The sequence below is a fragment of the Monodelphis domestica genome, chromosome 4 (assembly GCF_027887165.1).
Source record: "Monodelphis domestica isolate mMonDom1 chromosome 4, mMonDom1.pri, whole genome shotgun sequence".
Classification (NCBI taxonomy): domain Eukaryota; kingdom Metazoa; phylum Chordata; class Mammalia; order Didelphimorphia; family Didelphidae; genus Monodelphis; species Monodelphis domestica.
Window position 1 is genome coordinate 47,094,280 of NC_077230.1, and position 24,064 is coordinate 47,118,343.

General features: G+C 35.4%; 1 protein-coding gene across 1 annotated transcript in view; it reads left to right on the forward strand.

The window, feature by feature from the left end:
- POLA1 (DNA polymerase alpha 1, catalytic subunit) overlaps positions 1-24,064 on the forward strand; it is a 345,771-nt gene that overhangs the window by 18,343 nt on the left and 303,364 nt on the right. The window contains exons 11-22 of the mRNA XM_007493400.3: positions 4,165-4,277; positions 6,415-6,531; positions 8,652-8,726; positions 9,618-9,756; positions 10,924-11,078; positions 11,501-11,585; positions 13,239-13,300; positions 15,087-15,176; positions 18,822-18,938; positions 20,978-21,153; positions 22,291-22,420; positions 22,910-23,029. Coding sequence (XP_007493462.1) covers positions 4,165-4,277; positions 6,415-6,531; positions 8,652-8,726; positions 9,618-9,756; positions 10,924-11,078; positions 11,501-11,585; positions 13,239-13,300; positions 15,087-15,176; positions 18,822-18,938; positions 20,978-21,153; positions 22,291-22,420; positions 22,910-23,029 — 1,379 coding nt within the window. The remainder of the gene's footprint in view (positions 1-4,164; positions 4,278-6,414; positions 6,532-8,651; positions 8,727-9,617; positions 9,757-10,923; positions 11,079-11,500; positions 11,586-13,238; positions 13,301-15,086; positions 15,177-18,821; positions 18,939-20,977; positions 21,154-22,290; positions 22,421-22,909; positions 23,030-24,064) is intronic.

Here is a 24,064-nt window from a genome sequence, read left to right on the forward strand (position 1 = left end):
CATCTAGTTCCCCATTTTTGTCCTTCTGTTACTCATAGGTTCATGGGATTTGTAGCTGGAAAAGAACCTTAGAGATTATCTAGTCTTCTTTTCTTCTTTACATTTTATACTTATGTAAACTGAGGCCCAGGGAGTTTAAATGATTTGTTAGAAGATATCTTGACATATAGTAGGTAGCTCAGTGGAGATTTTAACCTAGGTCCTCTGACTCAAGTTTTTTTACAGGTGAGTGTACTGCTTATTTCTTTCCCTATGATCTGCTCTGAAAATAGAGATTCTGTAGTTTCTGAAACAAGTGGAAAATTTCAGTTTTGGTAGAGCTGCTGTCTCTCATATTTCTAGGACAAGAAAGGTGGTGCAGTGTTTGTGTTTTTTTTTTTGAAAGCTGTTTGCAAAATAGAATATCAACAGAGCAAGTGATTAAGCTGATTAAGGGTTAAATCTAACAGTAATCTGCAAAGGTGTTGGCTGTAACTGGAAAAAACAGTTGAAAGAAATATATGTTTTGGCTCATATAGAAACTTCTGAGAACCACTTGAGTAACAAACATGTTAATTTCTTTGTTAAAGAATAGATTAGCTTTATAAATAAATATTCATCTAGTTTACTTGTGGAAGATGACATTTTTTTGTCAGGTGAAGAATAAATTCTCTTCTCACTTCTTTTACTTCCTCCAAACTACCAGTTGAAGATGGACTGATAACAACTGTTGAATAAGAATTTGTAAATGAGTTCTCTGTATTTATACTTAGTTCAATGCTATTTGGGCAATAAATGCGGTGGTAATTGCTGCCATTAGGTCTAAGACTTGAAAGCATGTACTGGTGGTGATTTTGAAGAGATGGTTAGAGAAGGGCTAGTAGAGGGGACTGGGTTGATAAAAGTCATGACAGTTCCCAGTGAAAAAGACCTTCTTGAATTGTTTACTTAATGGCTACTGATAAGACTCAAGTTCATGAAACTCAAGTAAAAAATATTTTTTCTTTTACTAGGTGAAAATAAACCTGCTATTTTTACTTTTTTGCTTTTTTCTCTTTTCACAAAGTACTATTCTAGTTGGAAGTGCCAGGTAGGGTCATGGGAAGCCTGAGAAGATGTAGGTGTGAGTCCTGGCTGTGTCACAGAACTGCAGGAGTGACCTTGGGAAAAATCCCTTCCTTTGGGCCTCAATTTCCTCAACTTTAAAGCGAAGAGATTGGACTAGATGATTTGTAAATTCTTGTCCAGCTCTAAGCATCTGTGAGCTTCTTTAGGGGCACAAAAGTATGGAATGGCAGGTTTTAGAAATTCAGATTGAGACACTGAATGAAGACATTGTAGACACTAAATAGAAAAACTATATATAATAATTAGCTTGCCATGCTTATGGATGTAAATCTAATTTTCCCCCAAAAATTGGATAGTATTCAAGAGCAAAAAACAAAATAATGTCATTTGAGCCAAGTTTTCAAAGTAGAAAATACTCCTTTTTTCCCCTTGGTGATAGTCTATGTACTTTGTATGTCTAGATTAGAATCATAGACTAGAGTGGAATATTGGAAGTCATCTAGTCCAATGCTATTCTTTTACAGATGAAGAAAAATGACTTAGAGAGATGAAGTTGAATTTCCCATGTAGTAAGTGGGCCATCCAGAACTAGAAAAACATGTATTAAATGCCTGTTGTGTGCAGCCAACTGTTTTTGGTGCTAGAAAAAATAGACTTTCTCAATAAATGGTGCCTGCCCTCAAGGAACTTTTATTGTCCAATAGATGGTAAGGCATCACAATTAATACACAGTACTTAAATAAGTGCCTTTGAGTAGTAGATCTGAGAGGGAATAACACCAAGTGGGGAGAGGTGTATGGACTGCATATGGAGGAGGATCAATTGTAGAGGAGGTGCCATTGGATTGGATTTTAAAGGATGAGTCTGAGTTCAGCTGGTAAAGATGAAGAAAGAGGGCATTGAAAGTATTGGGAAATGTGTGAGCCAAAGTGTGGCAGTGGGAGTGACAAGTCATTTTGAGGGAGGGGAGGTTGTGATGAAGTCCTGTTTCCCTGAGGTGCTTGGAAAGGAGGAGGGTGAAACAGAAGGAAGAAATTGAGTGGAGGACCTTGAATCCAGGCAGAGGAGGTTGAATGTTATTCAGGAATAGGGAAGGATGTGATGTGGCCAGATCTATTCTCAAGAAAGATTGTTCTCACATAAGTATGACTTGGAGGTGGGGGAACTATAGAGGCAGGAAGACAAGGCTTACTATTCTGTGCTTTCTTACACTCTGCTGCTTCTCACTTAGTTTTCTATGCATTTCTTTCTCTGGGACTCTGATGGCAAGGGGTTAAATAAGAGATTGCCACAGAATTTTTTTCCTCTTTAATCTCAGGAGATTGAACAGCTTCATCATGATAGCAGGTAATGATCACTTGGTGAAATCAATGCCACTAATAGAAAATAACTACTCCAAAAGACCCTGCTATTGTTTCTCAGTCTCTTAGAGCTTCTAAGTAAGTCAGTGGTTGCTGAATGCTACATAATTATGAAAAGATTTTTACTCTTTGCATATGGGAAGATATCCTGTCTTCATTATGACTTTTTCAAGGTTGAATAATCCTGACTGCACCTGGTTTCAGCAAGTAACTTTGGGGGGAATATTCTCTTTGTTTACCATGATCTTTTTGTGGCAAATGAGGCATAAACAGTGTCAAATGCTTTGCGTGAAGTGTGATATTAGTTTGACTGTAAAATGAGCTGTTTCAATTTTTGAAGCTGGTTGTAGGGATTTTATTTTCCTTTGCTTGGTATTTTTTCTTCTATTTTTTAAAGCTTTTGAGAAGTGAAACTTCATTTTTCTCAGCTATCTCATACTTTACTATCCCCTTTCTGCTTCCTTCCCGATTATTTGCTTTCCTTCACCTCCTTGCCATCCCTAGAGCTTTTAATTATCTGTAGAAAGTACTTGAGAGTTTTAATTTTTAAAAATAAAAAAAAATTAATTGTTACACTAAAACTTAACATGAACACAACCAACTAAACTTTCTTAGTAATTATATCTGAACGAATACATTTCAGCACATTAATAGCATGGTAGTTTTTTAGTCAGCATTTCTAAGCCTCCATTGGATTGTTTGTCCATTTGTTCTCATTCAGTTGTCCTCCTGTGTGATTGTTGTTAACACGTATTCCCTTCAACTTGAGGTTTTTTCCTTCTTGCTTTGCATTATTTTACAATGTCTTTTTCAGATATCTTTGTATTTCCCCATACTTTTTGGTTTCAATTGCATTATAGCACTTTATTACTTTCATATACTGAAGCTTTTTAAAACCATTTCCATATTATTGGACATTTTGGGTGCTTCCAAGATTTTGTTAGTTACATATAATGTGGCTGTGAAAACTTTGGAATGGATATATTATGATAACTTTCCAGATATATTCCCAACAATACAATTATTGGTTCGTTTTTCTGTACATGAAATACAGATGTGCTGAGTTTTTCCAGAATCTTCTTGAGTGATCTTTGTCACCTACACAATATTTTCAATGTTTGGGGAAGTTTTAGAATGATTCTTCCTACATGTTCACTTGTGCCCAAGTTCTTTTTGTATCACAAATAAGTTTACTTGATAAGTTCCTGGTGTCACTTCTGTTTGAATTATTCAGAGGGTCTGGAAGCTTGCAGAGAGATACTCTATGAAGTTGACAGATGACTCTTTGGAATCTGCTTGTCTTTGGAATTTTTTTCTGAGCAATGATGTAGCACCTGGGATAGGCGTTGTTACTTTTAGCACATAATATATGTTATTTAGGATCTTGAAGCTGTGTCTTTCAAAGCAAGGAGGTGTATGAGTTGTCAAAAAATATACTGCCAGGTTGGTTACTGAACTGTGTCAAGTTCAATTAAAAGAAAGAGAAATAAGCATTGTAAAAATATACTTTCTGATAACTGGTCAGGTAAGTCTTTACTATTACATAGGGTGGGAGTGGGTGGACACTTGAAATAAAGTAAAACTCATAAAATGGATTGTTATTACATGATTTGAAGCACATTGTGATATAAGTTATCTTCTCTTAAAATTAAAATTTGTATGATAAAAACATCACAATGTTAATTTTCCTTTATTATTATGAACTTGATAACAACAGACATGAAATTTTCTTTTTGGTTTCTCCTTGTCCCTTAAGGTGTGGTATTTCTGTTTGGAAAAGTTTGGATTGAATCAGCAGAGACACATGTAAGCTGTTGTGTCATGGTAAAAAACATTGAGCGAACTCTCCATCTCCTGCCCCGTGAAGTGGTGAGCTAATTCCTAATTGGCTTTTGATTTTTCTGTTTTTAAGTATTTGTGCATTCTAGCTCTTCCACACTTTCAATATCTCTTCCTGTAATCTTTATTTTTCCTACAGTAGCATTATATAGTGCCATAGAATAGAGAATTACACTGGCAGTTAGGAAATCTGAATTACAGTCCAAGCTCTAGCTGTGTGATCCTGGGTAAGTCATTTAAACTCTTTGAGCCTCAGTCTCCTCATATGCATAATGACAGGCTACATGAGCTCTGAGGTTGTTTCCAGTTCTTTGATTATATAGGGTGCCTCTTCACTACCAGTTTCTTAAACTTTATGTATAACTTACCCATTCAGGAGTTGCCAATTCTGTTTAAAAGACCTCTCTGTAATCTTGGTATTTCTTTTACTTCTTTCTTAATAATGAATGCTGTGCTTGCTAGCTGCCTCATCACTAGTTTAGGTACAGTAGAGAAAATGACAAGAAATCCAGTGTATTTTGTTAGTCTTTTTGTTAGATGATTTGGTGGTATAATTAGATGAAACTAATAATCTAAAATTTTTGGATTTTAATTCACTTATAATGTCTCTTCCATTTTCATAAGTAATTGAGAATTCACCACTTGGAGACATAGCTTATTATTCAGCCCAAACTGACTTTGCTGCTAGCAACAAATACCTTCCATGCCATTTAGGAAAAAAGTACCCTCATTTGCTCTTCCTGTGGTGTCAGGAATCAGATTCTTTTTCTCCATCTATAGTCCTTTGAAATCCTCTAAAACTTTAGGGTTCAGTACTTGGGATGCATGAATATAAATATGTATATGTATACGTATATTAAGTTTAAAGAGTTTATTTTCCTATTTACATTGTAATAATAATTTTTCAATATATAGTTTCTAAAATTCTAAGATCCAAACCATCTCCCTTCCTTCCTTCCCTTCCTGCACCCGGGAATGGCAAGCAATTTGATCTAGGCTATACATGAATTGTCATGCAAACCTCACTTCTATATTGGTCATTGTTGCAAAAGCACCCTCATATAACACCAAAACCCGAAGTAAAACTGCAAATTCACTGATATGAAGTTTACTCTGCTTTGATCCACATCCCTCTCACTCTGACAGTTCTTTTTCTGGAGGTGGATAGCATTCCTTGCCATGAGTCCTTCAGTCCTTCAGAATTGTCCCAGATCATTGCATTGCTGAGAGTAGCAAGATTTTCACAGTTGATCATCTTATATAGTATTGCTGTTACTGTGTATAATGTTCTTGCAGTTCTGTTTATTACACTCTGCATCAGTTTTTGCAGATCTTTGGAGCTTTTTCTGAAATCATCTTGCTTATCATGCACCACAATTTGCTTAGCCATTTCCTAATTGATGAACATTCCCTCAATTTCTAATTCTTTGCCATTGTATCAATATATTTAAAAATATTTGATAACTGTTCTGTGTAATTCGTTTCCTTTATAATTCTAAATATTTTATGCAACATTATTCTGAGGAATATGTATTAGACTAACAAAGGGATCAATGACAATAATGATTAAGATTATTTCTTTGTATGTGTTCATGACATGCTCCATTTTGTGAATGGGGAGAGGAGGTTATGATTCCTAATTAAGGAGTAATTCCTTGTTCTCCTCAATTTTATTCAGATGATACCTACTACTTGAAGGTTTGTTGCCTCCTCTACCTGTTAAACTCCACCCCATTACCTTGTATTTATTATGTATGTATTTTTGTGTATTCTTATTTACATACATGTATTACCTGATTGACTGTAAACTCCTCAAAGGCAGAGATTGTTTCATTTTTGTCCTTGTATTGCCATTGTGTTTATACCAGGCACATAATATGTACTTAGTAAATATTTTTTGATTTATTGGACTTTTTCTTTTAGGAATCTGAGTACCAAGAATGGCATATGTGAGGATGTCAGATTAGATCATTTCAAAGTTCCTCTTAGAGTCTAAATCCTGGATTAATGCAGTTGATAGAGCTGGAAAAGGTTTTTGCAGGCTTTTGGAATTCTCTGTCAGGCTATGGGAAAGGCTGAATGAATGAATCTAAAAACTTGAATCTTGCTGATTGAATTTCTTACACATATATTTTTTCTCCTTTTTTTTTCTTTTGGGGGAGAACAGCGAATAGATCTAGCTACTGGAGAAAAGAAGGGGAATCCAGTTACAATGAAAGATGTTTATCAAGAATTTGATGAAAAGACTGCAACAAAATATAAGATTATGAAGTTCAAGTCCAGGGTTTGTATTTGGTGACAGATTTTCTTCAGATGTATTAGTAATTTATTCATTCAGCAGATATTAATATTAATAAAGGTCTTTTAAGTAGAAGAAAATATATAGGTATACCATTTTAGAGACTGGCAAAAATACTATTTTCCATCTCCTTGTCATACTTATCTATTTGGAAAACAAAAGACATGCTAACTCAACAAAGTGAACTAATTGCTTGTTTCCCAAAAACAATTCTTTTGCCTTCTTTCTGGAATAGAAGTCTTTGCTTTCCTTTTTTATAATCTCACATTGGTTGCCTCCTGAGCTGACGAATATCAAGACTTAGGACAGATGTTATGCTTAAGAAGTCGTCACAAAGTAAGACTCCTCAAAGAATATCAAATTTTTTTGTTAGAATGGTATATATTTTCTTTAAGGAATTCACTCTCTAGTTCTTGAATTAATACCTATAACTATCCCCTCTGGGATTATTGTCCAGTCATCACAGTAGCCGATGATACTAACGTACATGATGTAGTTAATACTGAGAGAGTAAGGATAAAGAACTTTCAACTAATCAAACACGGAAATATAATATATATATATATAATAAATATAATATATGTATATGTTTGTGAGAATTTTCATCTTTTGTGGGAATAGGGTTTTAATTACAGAGCAGATAATTTAGTTCACTTAATATTTTGAAAAAGGCCCAGAATTTGAAGTTAGAGGACCTGGATTTGAATCTATTAGCGTGCCCTTGGGCAAGTCCCGAACTTCTCTGGACCACATTTTACTCAGTTGTAAAATGAGGCTGTTGAGTAGAGTGATATAGTGGATGGAGTGATGACCTTAGACCTAGAGAATCCTAGCTTCTCAGACATTGAACTGACCTTGAAGAAATTGTGTCATTTCTCTGTACTTCCGACAACTCCCTGAAGGATTTATCTGTTAAGCATTGTCAGAAGCAAATTTCTCTTTCCATCATGTTGCTTTTTTAACATAATCTCTCAGTGACCTGGAGGTCAAAGATCACTAAGTAAATTCAGGTATAGATAAGCCCTCAGTGAAAGGAAGTTAAAGAACCAAGGAACCAGCAGAGACAGAAACTGATTCCTCAGGCACTGCCCCCCTGGGCGGCCCAGGCAAAACACTATGGTTGGTTCCTAACTTGTAATAAGTGAGAGTTAGAGGTTGAAGAAAAGAGCTTGTAAGGTCAGTCTAGGAGCCTGTCTGGGTCCTCTGGCTGAAGCATGGAGAACTGAAGGAACCCTTGTCAGAGTTTAGCTACAGACCCATCATGGTGGCCAATAGATTAGAAAGTTAAGTAGCTCTCTATCTCTCCTATCTTCCCCTCTCTTTACTATTCCTATTTTTTGACTTAATGAAGTTATATCAGCCTCACAATTTTAATTATTATAGTTTGGCAATAATTATTACAGCACTTAGATTTTGCTTTTTTGTTGATGGAGCAAGTTTCCAAATCAGGATTGTTCAGGACTGATAATATCACAGACCACTTTGTTATTTGAGTAAAATCAGGGGTTTGGCTTATATGCTATCTAAGGCCGCTTTTTCTTTTTAAAAAACAAACCCTTACCTTTTTTATTAGAGCCAGTACTGTGTATTGGTTCCAAGACAAAAATAAGAGTAGTAAGGGTGAGGCAATTGTAGTTAAGTGACTTGCCCCAGGGTCACACAACCAAAAAGTATCTGAGGCCATATTTGAACCCAGAACCATCCATCTCTAGGCCTGGCTCTCAATCCACTGAATCAGAGCTTCCCTACTATGAGGCCGGTTTTGGTTCTAAATCCTACAAACATATTAAAAAATGTTTGTCAAATTTGTGATGTTGACACTAGCTTTGTGATCCTGGGCAAATCACTTAACTTAGTTGCCATTGTTTTGCCTTAGAATCAATTTCAATTCTAAGACATGAGGTACGAATTTTTAAAAATTTGTGGTGGCACTGACAAACCCATTTAACATTTTATTGATCACTTAAAATGTATTCCATGTTTTTGTAATAGTTGAAGTAGGAAAGAATGGTCTTGCTTTTTTGACTTGTACTCTTCTATATTGTTAACTGTATAAATTAGTCTGTTTAGAAAAATATTTTACAGAGACTCCTTTATTGTTTTAGAAAGTTGAAAAGAACTATGCTTTTGAGATCCCGGATGTTCCAGAAAAATCTGAATACTTGGAAGTTAGGTACTCGGTGAGTAAGGAAAGAGATTTTCTTAGAATAGAAATTTTTTCTTCCCCTTCCCTGTCTTTGAACTTTCATTTGGCTTTCACATAATTTTTTTCCCAGGAAGGTCAGAGTTCACTGAAGTAAACCTCTTTGTAAAAAATGATAAAAATAGAGAAAGTTAATTTAATTCGTGATAGTAGTCTTTTTAAAAAGCCTTTAACTTCCAAAGCTACGTCTTCATATTGATGACAAAATTATTAGGGAGAAATGCTTCAAACCATATGTATCAATAAATATGAGTATAATATATTAAGTAGATTTTGTGGTCTTTTTACAGTTGAGATTAATAATCTGTTTTAAGTGTCCATTGTGAGTAGTGGTAGTACATGCGAAAGGTGAACTATAGCACTGTCACCTTGGTGCAGCTATCGCTGCTTCATTGAGTAGCAGGGTCATGTCTACAGGATGTTAATTAGCTGTGTCTTTACACCACTCTGTTGCTTTTGATCTTGTGATTTGAACTGTGAAAACTGATAAAAATGTTTCTTAACAATACCAAGGGAAGGGCATATAATGCAAATGTATTGAATAGGATTTAACATTTGCATTGCCTTTTTGCTACTTCTTTTATCCCGATGAAGTAGTATTTGTCTGTCCCTAAGTAATAAGGCCTTTTTAAGTCAGGTCAGAATCCACCTCTTTGAAAGATCTCCTAGGCTATTCTTATGTTTCCTAAGAAACATCTTAAAGAACACTGTTTTGTCTCTGAGAAAACAAGTGAAATGTGACCATTTGCGTTTTAAGTTACTCAAAGCATTTCATGTGCTCCACAAGGTGACTTCTGTTTATTACATATGAATATTATAGAATGTGTGTGTAATTTTGTTACTTTTTGTTTTGATAATTTTTTAAAAGGCTGAACTACCACAACTTCCTCAGGATTTGAAAGGAGAGACATTTTCTCATGTATTTGGGACCAATACATCTAGTTTGGAACTTTTCTTGATGAACAGGAGGATCAAAGGCCCTTGCTGGCTGGAAATAAAAAATCCACGTAAGGAATAATTTTCATGTAGAATTTAGTAGAATTCAGAGCTTTAAAAAGAAATACTTATGGAAATCCATTCACTTCAGGTTTTCAGTATTTTTTGATGAAGCAGGTTTTAAGGCATGTTGACAAACAGTTGGTGCCTATAATTTATGTCACTTTAAGAGTGAAATAAGTATAGAAATTGTTTCTCTAAGATTCTTTTCAAGTACTTTGTCCAGTTCACTGCACTTCTTGTGTGTCATAGCTGGATGGCTTTTGGTAGTGCTGTAAAATTACTATTTCTTCTATTATTTGAAGGAGTCAGCAGACATAATCCAATGCTTATATTTCAACATTTTAAAAAGTATGTAAATCTTTGATTTCATATGTTGTGTTCTAGACTTCTCTTAAATACTTGATTAAATTTCTTTGGTTACTAGCTAATCAAAGGTGCCAAAGTAAAGAAGTCCAAAGCAAAATGGATCATTAGGCCTGAAGGGAACTTTAAAGGTTGATTCTGATTTATCTTTCTCCTTTAGCCAGGATTTATGTTAAACTATCTCTAACAGTTAAGAATCTTTGGAGCTATCTCATTTACTTATTGGTTATTTTATTATTTCAACTTCGCAAGATTAACTTAGTGTGTGTATCACGAGGAATTTTCACAAATAAGTTCCTTTTGAAATGACAAGGTTATAAGACTCTTAAATTGTTATTAGACAAACATGTCTGAAATTTGCAGTTGAAAGAAAAAACCAAATGCATTTCTTCATTTAATGTTTTTCTTCATTAGGAAATTTAGATAATTATTGAATACTCAATGCTATTTCAGCTTTGTTGGGAGTGGTACACAGTAAAATCATTGGATGATGATGACATATTTAGTGTTCTGTGGATGGTTGGTCAATCAGCAGTTAGTGAATAAACATGTTGTGAGCATCTGCTATGTGCTTAGCATGGTGCTATAAGCTAGTTGGCAAATTATAAATAATAGTTGATCTTTAGAACAACTGGGTGCCAGAAGATATATGACTATTTTGAGTGTCGATAACTGTGAATGAAGCTTTATTCTTTAGGAAAGTTATGCATATTAGGAGACAGGTTTGAAAAATAATTTACCACTGATCCATTCTGATGAGGAGAGTTCTTCTGTAAATAGCTATTGGGTTTTTTTAATCCATTCTTTCTTAGAGCTCTTGAATCAACCAATCAGTTGGTGTAAAGTGGAGGCAATGGCTTTAAAACCCGACTTGGTGAATGTTGTTAAAGATATTGCTCCCCCGCCCCTTGTGATCATGTCGTTCAGCTTGAAGACGATGCAGAATGCAAAGACTCATCAGAATGAGGTGAATAAATAGCATGGATCAAGTTTTATACTTTATTATAGAGGTGATAGTTACCTGTGATTGTAGAAATTTTCAGCAAGTGAAAATGGTTTCCCTTTTGGGAAGGAAATGGAGTTCAAGGTCAGTGTTTCTGAACTCATATCTGGAACATAAAATAACTTTGGCAGGTGTAGAAATGAAAAAAAAATGATAGCTTTTGGAAATAAATTCCTAATGCTTTGAGATGTAGCATTTAAAAATATATACTAATGAATTGCTTTACTCTTAGGTAGCTATTAACATGGTTAGTCTGAGTACAGAGAATAGCCAACTGGGTATTGGAATAAAGTATACATAGGAAAAGGTAACAATTAGCAGTTCAGGTGCACTACAGTGTGATTGTTTTCTTAAATAGTTTTCCTGGTTGTGGTTTTCTGTTACAGGTTATTGCTTTGGCAGCTTTGATCCATCACAGTTTTCCTTTGGATAAAGCAGCACCCCAGCCTCCTTTTCAGTCACACTTCTGCGGTAGGTATTTATTTGACTGATTTGTTAAGATTTGATTTCAACTTCCCTTTTTTTATCCTCGGGCTGTAGCAACAGGAATCTAGATTAAAAAAAAAATCTATTCTGCTTCAATTGCTGAGCTTTGTGAAAGAAGTTCACTCAGTGTTGAAAACTGGCAGTTTTTTGGATGTAACATTTGTAGTCTGAGATTCCTTTTTTTAGAAGAGCCAGGTCCTAATGAACCATCTCACTAGATTATGAGTCCCTTGTAGACAGGGATTCCTATATCATTTTTGTATCCTTAATGTGCAAGGGCATATAGGAGGCATCCATAAATATTTACCAAATTGAATTGAACCACTACATTGGATCTTTTGGAAATCCCAAGGTTAGTTACACCCAAAAGGGCTTCAGAGGGTAAAGCCAGGAAGAGACATAGAAAGAAACAGGTGCTGAAGAGTATAAATGATCATTCATGTTTTAGGTGGGGGAAGGGAATGTAAACTTAAATTACAGCTTGATTGTGGGATACATGAAATTGCTAATGTGTAAACATATCTCAGAAAGTGTAATGTATGTTAATCCCTAGGAGGATTCCAATCCAGTATTGCTCTTGCTTGAATTAATTGCTCATTATGTATAGATTCTTCTGGTGCAATGGTGAGCACTAGAATGTTGGTCATCAGCTTGTATAAGTTCTTACCATCTTGGTTTCTTTGTCCAGAATGTGTGATTACATTGGGGCCATATCCTTTATCTGGCCCCTTGGTTTGATATTAGAAGAGGCCCTAAAACCCCCATCAAATGGGCAGAAAAAAGGTGTGTGAGGGCCAATAGTGAGTATAAGGCTTTACTGGTTGGTATAGGATAATCTTAACAACAGTAACAATAATAGCAAGAGCAACAACTTATATTTTTACATTTAAATTTTGTAAAGCACTTTCCTCATTGAAATAAGGGTTGCAGATGTTATTTTCCTCTTTTAGAAGGAAGCTGATATTAAGAGTTTAAGTAATTTGTCCAGTACCACACAGTTACTAAGTGTGAGCAGCAGGCTTTGAACCCAGTATTCCTGGCTTTTAAGACCAGCATTCAATTTACTTCACTTTCTGAAAATATCAGAAGAACAATGATGGTAGCAGCATTTATGAAAATGTTTGACTACTTTTTTGTCTCTCTGTGTTCTGGGAGAGGTAAATTAAATTAACCTCTTTAGGTCCTTGATGCTTCTCTTTTCAGTGTGGTTGGACTACATACATCAATTTTCTGTTGCTTGTTGAAGTCATGGGAGTATTGTATTTTGATTGAAACTTTACTATTTCTTCCATTCCTCCCTGAATGACTGTTAAAAATTCTATAGGATAGTTTTGATAATTATGAGGACTTAGGGTCCCATGTTTGGCTTACCTTTAAGATCTCTATACCTCACAGGATGATTGTGAGGAAAAGTGTAAACATAAATATAATTTGTTACCATCCAAAAACCTTTTGCATTGGATCTGGTCACCATCTCATCTTCTAGATACCACCTTACTTTTCAGGAATTTTGATGGTTTAAATTGAAACACCTGATTTGATTAGTTTATAGTATAACTTTATGTACAACTATCCTTATTTTTTCTTGTTCTTTTATTGCAATTAAGATGGCTGTTGTTTTTCTTTTTCTCTGCTTAGTTGTGTCCAAACCAAATGACTGTATCTTCCCGTATGATTTTAAAGAAGTTATTAATAAAAAGGTAAAGAACTTATTTAGTATTTGAATTCTGCTGTTCTGGAAATGGGGAAAAGGGTCATATTTGGGAGCAGTTGAAATAGGTTATATTTGAAACTATAAAATTGTTCTTTGCTATGTAACTTTCTGGCATTATGCAAATATGTGAGGAATCAGTAATTTCATCAGTGTAGGGAACTCATAATGCTCAAATTTCCTTCACCAGATGTTTGTAACTTAGCTAAATGACTTGCACAGAGTTAGACAGCTAGTTAATGTTGAAGGTGGGATTTGTGACATTAAAAATACATTAGAAACTTAATATAGAACACAGCATATGGATTTCCAGGCTTGGGAAGAAACTATTTTGCACTGTATTAGCAAACTGACCTATACTTAAAGCCACCTTTAGATGTCTAATTTCACAATGAAAAGTGTATTTCGATTTCTTTTTCCATTGTTAAAGTAGTTGGTGTCATTTTGGGCCCAAAGGAAGCCAAGGTTGGAATATTAGGGGGATTGTAAAGGAATTTTAGTGGAAAGTTTGGATGAGATAATACTGTCCAGTTTTCAGTAAACTCTACCCTAGTGGTTTAGACACAAAGTTTAATCACAAGTTAGAGGTTTGTGTTTATTTTTTCACCTTTTACTAATATTTACTGAACATCCTATGTTAGTCATGTTAGATAGGAAAACTCATGCTAATGGTATAAACTAATTGAAGTGTTTCAGTTAACTGAGCTGAGTGTGCCTCTGTTAATTGTAGGATCTTTATTAAAGGCTAATTGTAGGATCTTTATTAAAGGCAATTGCTTCTAAACATCCATAGTTTTTTGCTAATTAGAGTTCTTGTTAAATTTACATTAATAAATATTTTGAGATCTTGTGTCTGAGAATATTTTTCTTTATATTTAATAAACTTCAAGTTATTTTCATGTATTGTTTATAAGATGGTAACTTGCATCACTGACTGTAGTGAAGCCTATTGAGTATTAGATGGAGTCAGGATGTCCTAGGATAAAATTTTACCTCTGACACATTCATTTATTTTAAACCCTTACCTTCTGTCTTAGAATCAAGTTGATTCTAAGACAGAAGAGCAGTAAGGACTTGGCAATTGAGATTAAGTGACTTTCCCAGTGTCACAGAGCTAGGAAGCATCTGAGGCCAAATTTGAAGGCAAGACCTCCTATCTCCAGATCTGACTATCCACTGAACCACTTAATTAACCATGACACTTATTAGCTGTCTTGTCATGGGCATCTTCCTTAACCTATCAGACTCTTAGGTTTCCTTATCTGTCAAGTGAGGAAAACACCTTTATGCTTTTCTGCATAAAATTTTCATGAAGCATTAAAGTTTGAATGAAACTACATTTTGGTTTACTCTTTTTTTGAACTTCCTTTGGGGTTAATTCATAACCTTAGGGAGAAAGGGTTGTATACACACACACACACACACACACACACACACACACACACACACACACACACACACACACACACACACACACACACATATATACTCACATATAATTAAATCTTAATCACCACTTATAATTCTACAGGGAAATGCCCATGTGGATAGGTGGTTGAGGTTCTCCTATACTTGAGTACTCACTGTTTACACTCTTTGTCTTGTCACAAGATTACAAATAAATGGGTTACAGAGGGATTTTACACCATCAGGGAGAGTATGCTTTCAAATGGAATAATTTGCCACAACCTGTTTTAACCCTAAAAATCTGAGATATGCCCAAACTTGATGCTCTTTCAAGGAAATGAGAGTGACAATTGTCTGTTCTGTCTCAGAATGTGAATATTGAGATTGCTGCAACAGAGAGAACATTGCTGGGCTTTTTCTTGGCAAAAGTTCACAAAATTGACCCAGATGTCATTGTGGTGAGTGTATTTTGTTTGACTTTATCATAGAAAACTGATTGTTTCTAGGTTTTTGTGCAGACTTTAGTTCTTTTAACTTGTATGAGTTTGTTTGTTTCCTCTCATTGAATGGTACAGTCCTGGAATAAAATAAAAAACACTCTTGGCCTTTATGAATTACTGTTCCAAACTGGGAAAATTCAACTTAAGACATCTTTCTGTAGACAGAGGCAAAAGTTTTTAATACATTTGATGTGATGGCATGCTTAAATTAGGTGTATGTCACTACAAATAATCCTGTATAACTGTTGTCTGCCTCAGAAGTGTGATTTAATACCTACAGTAGAAATCTGTGTTACGTTTTCCTGCATTACTATTTCTAATCTTTTGGGTAAGCAGCGTAAAAGTGCAGTGAACAGAGTCAGCCTTGAAACCTGGAAAATCTGGACTCAAGTTTGTCCTTTGATTCCCTGTTATTCAGGACAGATCATTTACCTTCTCAGTGTTCTCTAGGCAGCTTTTTTTTTTTTTTAAACCCTTACTGTCTGTCTCTAGGTCTGGCTCTCAATCCTCTCAGCCACCTAGCTACCTTCCATTCTTCATACCATTAAAATCACAGGCATGGCTCCCATCCCTCTTTTTACTTAAACTTTTGTCATTAACTTTCCGTTAGATTTTCCTTTCTAGATTTCTTGGAGGTTTCTCTATAATTGAACTTATTTTATGTAGAACTCTTCTTTCCTTCTAAGTCTGCCTGCACCCCATTCTTCCCTTTTTCTATTCGGGTTACCACCATTTTCCCAGGTACCCACATTTATAATCCAGAGTAGTGATGGCGAACGCTTTAGAGTTGGAGCTCCAGGCCCAGCCCCTGCCCCACCCTCAAACTACATGCAGTGTCCACACCCTTCCCACTACATTCTGTGCTCTGCCCCCCACTGAGTGCTGGGTACACCCCACTCCAACCCCCCCCCCCCACTTCCTCCACCCAGAGGAGGGAGGAAGCACTCCCACTGGATTGTTGGGCAGGGAGGGAGGCGGATAATGTAGTCAGGCATGGGGAAAGGGGGAGGGGAGCAGCTCAGCTGTGCCTCCCTCTGGCTTTCTAGTTAGGAACTCTGGCGAACTCTGTGCGGCAGGGATAGGCACACTGGGTCCTTGGCATACGTGCTCAGAGAAAGTTCTCTGTATGCTGTCTCTGGCAATGTGCTATAGGTTTGCCACCATGGATCTTCCTGACTTTTTTTCTCTCCTCCTATATCCAGTGAATTGGTGGATGCTCTCTATACCACAGCTCTCACATCCATTCTTTTCCTTTCCTTCAAACAATCTGCCATTAGTTCTGACCCACATCCCTTCCCTTCCCTCTAGATGAATGTCTTAGTCTTCTAATTAGAAGACTGTTAGCTTTCCTCTTTCCATTCTCTCCCCCACTCCATTCCATCTTCTGCAGTGACCAAAATCTTGCACAAGTATGAGCTTGTCATTGCCTCACTTAAAAATCTTTAGTGGCAGCTCCCTATTTGCCTATATAAACCTATCCCAATCTGTTTGACATCGACCTTTCCAGCCTTATGGGTTCAGAAGATCATAGAATCGGAGCTAGAAAGAATCTTAGCCATCACATCCAATCTCATTTTATAGATGAAGAAATTGGGACCTACAAAGTTGGTATGACTTGTCTAAGGTCACATAGGCAGTGGAAGCATCAGGATTTGAACCCAGATGTTTTGGCTCCACACGTGGTGCTCTTCCCAGTATCTCCCAAAGGTCTTTCATTAATAGCAGACATTTACAAAGCTTTTCTTTCTCTTCTTGAACTCTTTCTCCCAGCCAAGCTGGATTACTAGCTATTTTTCGATTTGGTAATCCATATCACCACTGTGTCATTTCCACAACTAGAAACCAATCCCCATTACAGCCTCCCCAAATCTTTGTCCTTTTCTAAGGTGCCACTTATGCCCCAGGAACCCTTTCTTGATTCCTCAGTCAGTAGTGTTCTCTTCATTTTCAGTTTTCCTCATGCTTTTCTTTTTTTTTATATATGCCCTCCCCCCATCCCCAAGAATGTAAACTTCTGAGGCCAGAGAATATTTGTATTCTTAGCAATTAATAAATATTTATTGTACTGAAATAGTTTTTCATCTATATGAAAGGAAGAGAATACTTTTAAATGCCAGGAATTGGGCTAAGCAGTTTTACAAATATCTCATTTGATCCTTGCAACAACTCTGTTAAAAGGTAGGCCCTTTATTATCTCACTTTTACGGTTGAGGAAATGGAGGCAGAGGGTAAGTGACTTGCTCAGGGTCATACAGCTAGCAAGTGTCTGACTGTATTTGAAATCAGGTCTTCTTGATTTCAGGCTCAATGCTGTGTTCACTGTGCCACTTGCTCAATCAATGATTGAGATAGGCTATAGCTTGGGAAAATTTTTTCCATTTTCCCCCCTCTTTTCATGTTTGCAATTAAATAGGAGATTTAATAGATTGTTTGATAGTAGTAGGTAGAGAATCTGACTAGGAATTTTGAACCATTGCCACACATGAATCTGAGATACCTCCGAAATGTTTTAGGACCCATCATGGAATTATAGGAAAATCTTGTCTGTATCTCCCCACTCTAGTTTTAGTATCTCCTATAGCCCACATTTAGGAGTCTCTAATCTGCGCTTTGATTGCAGCCTCCATATCTTTGGGTTATGATTGGCTCCCTAATGCCATAGAATAGCATCTTAAGCAGCAAACTAATAATAGTATCCAAGCAGCAAATGAACAATTCCTGACCTCCTTTGTGGGCGTGAGAGCCATTCTGGTGTGAAGGCTTGAGGCTAGAATCCTGAAATGGGTAAAGCATAAATTGGGAAGTGATTGAGCAGTGGCCAGCAGAAATATAGTTGCTATAATGATGTTCTTATTTATTTATTTAAAGTAATCTCCCTATTTATCTGGTTCTTTTAGGACTGCTTTAACTTTTTTTCAAATACTAGGCTTACTGGTCCCAGGACTTTGCATAGTGGAAGTTTACCTTTATGATTCTTAATACTTTAGTTCTCTACTTGATGTTCCCACCTCCCACTCCCCAAATAAATACAGGTTTGTTTCCTTTGTCTTCAGAAAATGTCATCTCTAAGCTGTTTAGGTAGTCTGTAAAATTGCTTTGTGACATTTTGATTAAGGGTCTAAATAAGCAATGTTTGAATTCTTCTATAAGAAGATAGTAGATGTAGCTTTTCTGCGAAATCTTAACATGGAGTATTTTGCAACTGACTTAGTGTGTACTTTTAGTTTCAAGTGAAATTATTTGAACACACCTTTTACTGATTAAATAAAGAAGCATATGGGCTATTCACATTTACATCTCCCTCTCTGACTGTGAAGCATGAGACTGCAAATTAAAAGACATCATATGAACCTAACATCAATTAGGGTGAAATAAAGTTTATTCCAGCAATCTACCCGAGCAGTCTTGTTAATGTCAAGGCTAATGAATGCTGCTGATGAATAAATTCCTGAAGAAGAAAGGACTTCCAATCGGAGGTAGGCTCATGATGCCATCAATTAAAGACCAAAAAAAGAAAGGGCAAAGAAATTCTATGCATATGAAGATAAGTCCTTTAATTTGCATTTGTTATAACCTTCTCTGCTGTTTCTTTTTTCTGGCTAGGGTCATAATATTTATGGATTTGATCTGGAAATTCTTCTACAGAGAATTAATGTGTGCAAAGTTCCTCATTGGTCTAAGATAGGTCGCCTAAAGAGATCCATCATGCCAAAGCTGGGGGTAATTAAAACAATTGTTTATTTCATTATTTGCTTAATTAGGATGATAAAATCTTGATGTTTCTTGTAGTAGACAGTGTATCTGAATGTAACTAAAATTCCTGTGTATAGATAATATTATGTATACACTTCCATTTTTCTAATAATACATCTTTGTTCCTTACTTTAGAGGATAAGCTTTTTGAGAGCCTGGAACTTATCTTAAATTCCTTTATGTATCTTCTTCCTAGCAGTTAGTACTATGTTTAGCGGCTAGTAAATGCTTAACAAATGTTTGCATAGTGAATGATGATTAAAAGCTACCAGCATTTTCTTAGTAAAAGCTACACATCTTTAGATTACATAAGTTAGTAGGGGAACTACAGCAGCAGCAAACCTAAACAGTGTATCTGTGTGGCATTACAGTTCAATGATGACAAGAATTAGGAAGATATCTGGGGGTCGTCCCTAAAGTTGTGGGTCTATAAATCAGCATAAGGCACTTTCATGGTGACATGTTGACACAGACATTTTTGGTCTTATTCCATTATGTGGATTTCTTCATGCCCATTGTTAGTACTTACTTCTGCCACCACTCTAGCAATCATGGACATAGATAAATTTGTATCTAAAATGCTTTTGTAGAATGAAGTTACTTATATGTGGCTCTTTTGGGGGACTAATCAGAATTTATTTTTGGACATATAACAACTAATTTATGTTAGTGCTAGTTATTAATATATTTTGGCCTAAATGTTTCTCAGTTTCTCTACCTTCATTTTTCTTTTGTTAGTTTTCCCTTAAAGTTCATAACCTCTCTCTTGTGTGTCTCTTTCTCTCATTTTTTTTAATAATTCTTAAACTTTCTGTCTTAGAATCAACACTAAGTATTGGTTCCAAAAGCAGTAAAGCAGTAAGTGCTGGGCAATTGGGATTAAGCAACTTGCCTGGGTCACTCAGCTGGGAAACATCTTGAGGACAGATTTGAGCTCAGGGTCTCCTATCTCCATTCCTGGTAGAGTGAACTGCCACTTAGCTGTTCCCCTTCTTCCTCTCATTCTTTATGCACACATAGTATTTTCTACCTCTCTATACAAAGAATGGGAGAGACCTTGGTTTGAATATTACCCCTGATATTTACTAGCTATGTAACCTTGAGCAAATTAAGGTTCTCTGAGCCTTAGTTTCTTTGTAAATTGAGATAACTTACAGTATCTGCCTTAGAAAGTTATCATGAAAATCAGTTCATTCAAGGTGAAACAAGTATTTTGTAAACCTTAAAGTATACAAATTTTAGGAATTATCATTAATGCTATAACATGGCTTAGACAGTATCCTTAGAATCCTGGGGTCAGAGATTTATTTAGAACTCGAAAGAACCTTGAAGGTAATGTAATCTAACCCTCCTCCTTTTACTGATAAGACTTAGAGACCCACAGAGGTTAAAATCTTGCCAAAGTCACACAGATAATAAGAGATGGAGTTGGGACTCTAACCAAGGTCTTCTGTTGACAAGTGAAGCATTCTTTCTGTTTCACTACAGCACTCTTCTCATTGCTTGGTGTACCCTGATGAGATTTTGGTAGGAACTTTTGGAAACTAAATTTTTTCTTTTTGGCCATAGAAATGAGGAAGGAGTTTTTTAGTATGTATTTAGGAGGAGGGTAAATAATATTATTTCAATTCTGGGTCTGCAGGGAACATCCTCTTTGTGTGTTGTAGTCTGTCACTCATTAATGTTTTGCTAATCTATAAAACCCTTTTATAGGCCTTAATTGGTCTATATAAAATTAATCTTACAATCCAGTCCCAAAATTTTATTAGTACTTAGCATTCAAGTGTAGTTTTCCAGATTTCTCTTTGTGTTGTTTTGAATAATCTACCTTAAACATCTATAGGACATTTAATAGTGGTATTTTTAAAGAAGTTTTATGGAGGTACTATTATCATGAACACTTCTGTGCCTCATTGACACTTCTTATTATTGCCTCCTCAAACTATGTTAAAGAGATGCTTTCAGTGTCTGCTTTGAGTAAGATTTGATTCTTTTCTTTTGTATAGGGCCGGGGTGGCTTTGCAGAAAGGAATGCAGCCTGTGGCCGTATGATCTGTGATGTAGAAATTTCAGCAAAGGAGTTGATTCGTTGTAAGAGTTACCATTTATCTGAATTAGTTCATCAGATCCTAAGAACAGAAAGGGAAACAATTCCACCAGAAAATATACGAAATATGTACAGGTATATCCTAAAACATCTCCAACTTTGGCTTGCTTTAATACCATAGAAACCATTTTTTAAATTTAGACTTTTATATTGTTTAAAGTAGAACATAATAGAATGTAGACTGGGATATAGAGTTAGAGAGATATAGAAGATTACTTCTACAGCATCACTGTAGTGCTCTTAACCAGCATTTTGGAACTATATATGACTTAGGCCATTGTAGTGATTGGAAAATGTACCTCTCTTCCTCTTTCCTTTACATCTTCTATCTCCCATCATCCCAAACCTCTCTTGTATGAGAAGGTTCTCATTATTTCCTTTTTTTTTTAACATTTTACAGTGATTAGGTGATCATTTATGTCTTCTCAGTAGTGTAGATTAAATCTACTTTATTCATCTTTCTTTTGTATAATAGAAGCTGATTGTGAGTTTCCTCTGCAAAATAATAGCATGTACCATCAGAAGTATAAAAGATGAGAATCTTCTTTGAAATGATCAGTGACAATTATCCAGGGTTCATGCTACTTTTAAAGAGACCCAGAGAAGACCCTGAGGGGCAGATATTCTCTCTGACCCTTTCAGAGATCTTTTTAGTGTACAGCAGTAATGATTTATTAAACATTGTCCCTGATGGCTAGGAAAATTTTAGACCCTCCCCATCAGTCAAATGGATTTCTAATAGCAACCTATTCTCTGAGAGAATGTGATTGATGTACCTACTTTTTTTTTTAATAGAGAATAAAGAGTATATTGTCTTTATATTTGCATAGTTTTGTTTTTCATCCCTGGATTACTTGTTTTGCTCAAATTGGTATAAATATTGAGGAAATACAAAAATGAGGCATCATTTAGTCTCTACTGTTTCTGTTACTGACTTCACATTATTTCAGTCAGTTTTCATACTAATAACCCAAATGTAAATTCATTTTGTATACAGGATTCCTCCAGATACTGCATATGCTGTGACTTTGTTCACACTTTTTTTATGTTGACAAAAATGACAATAGATATAGTTGTGGAAAGTAACTTCTCTGGAGCTGAGGTGCTCCCAACCGTAAAGTTTATTGTATTCCATTTACTTGAATATTTTCTTGCCTCACTATGCGGTGTTTCTGTATTTTAATAACTTCTGTCTCATTCTTTCCTATGCAGTGACTCTCGTCATTTAATGTACCTATTAGAAAACACCTTGAAGGATGCCAAGTTCATTCTTCAAATCATGTGTGAGCTCAATGTTCTCCCATTGGCCCTGCAGATCACAAACATTGCTGGGAATGTTATGGTAAATCTATTTAGCAGATGAGGTTGGGGAGAGAAGGCACAAGGAAGAGGAGGGAGGATTGTATTCAGTCAGTTTTTGACTTTGGTAGATATATGGTAGCATATCTAAATCTATCCTTTGAAAATAAATAATTGAAAAGTGTGCTTCCTTTGTTTTGTGTCAAAGGAATGTTAGAGGGGAAGAAAAATGCCAAGTGTAATATGTTGAAATTTGGATCGGCTTCACAAGGTTCCTCCCTCAAACATCTAAAGCTGTCTATTCCATTCATTAGACAAGGTGGGAGAGAAGACAAAGTAGACAATTAGTGGATTATTTGAATGTTTCACCTCCTTTTCAGACAAAATAATTGGGGAAAAAGTGAAGGACAGCATTTGTTTTTAAGATTATTGAATGAAGTAGAGCGATTTGAAATTTTCTTCTCCTAAATCAGTTGCTTTTGTTTGGTGGAGAATAGAATGAATGATTTTTAAAAACTTTTCTTTTTTGTAGTCAAGGACAATGATGGGTGGTAGATCTGAGCGTAATGAGTTCTTGCTACTTCATGCATTTTATGAGAACAACTATATTGTGCCTGACAAGCAGAATTTCAGGAAGCCTCAACAAAGACTGGTGGGTCAAAGATGTGTTATATTTCGCCTTTTTTCTTGACCACGTTTGTTACTATGCAGATTTTAGACAGTTCTTTTTCTTTGATATAACATCTATTTTTGAAGTAGTTACATAATTATTTATAGTAGAAGCCTTATATGTAACAAGACTGTCCCAGTTGTTTCTGTTCATTTTTTTTTTCATTTCTTTATGCAAATAAAAAAAATTCGTGGATGTTGAGGAAGACAGAGGAAAGATATTCATTGATGAAATAGTGTAACATAGTGGAAATAATCCTGGAATAGGAGTAAGGAGAACTGAACTCAAATTATGGCCTTGTCCAATTGCTATGAGATTTTTGCAAGTTACCTGATCTCTGGCCTCTTCATCTATAAAATGAAAGAAATTGAACTGCTGGATGATAACTAAGGTTTTATAACTTAATGAAAATTAAACATCAAAGTTTTAGAGTAAATATTGAAAGCTTAGTAACTGAGGAATTAGATTTTTAAATAGACATTTATTTCCTCAGCTTCTTAAGTATAGAGTTTTCACTTTGTGTGCCATTGTTAGATATTAATATGATTGGAATAAAATATTATGTCAATTCTTTTGAAATGGTCTCTATAATTGTTTTTAGTTTGGTTAGGAAGTATTCCACTATTAATATATGTTATGGCCAAAACAGTATAATTTTAGAATGTGGTAAAGATAAATAAGCATCTATCTTTATATGGATCTTATATGGATGGATGGATCTTATAATCCATCTCAAAATTGACATGGAAAAAATTAATTCAAACTCATTGATGCATAGAATTTTATAAGTGTAAAGGGATTGTAGATGCCATTTACTTCAACTTCTTTCATTTATAGATAAAGGAAACTAAGTGAAATGACTTTCAAAGAAGAGTAGTGGCCACATAAAGCCAATTTATATGATTCTTTTATAAACAAAGGGAATTTTTCTGCTATGTTTTGGGCCTTTCTGAAGATGTTGAGTCTTGTTTTTGCAGAAGCAGGTCATGTTGACTACTGACAAACTTATTTAGCTAT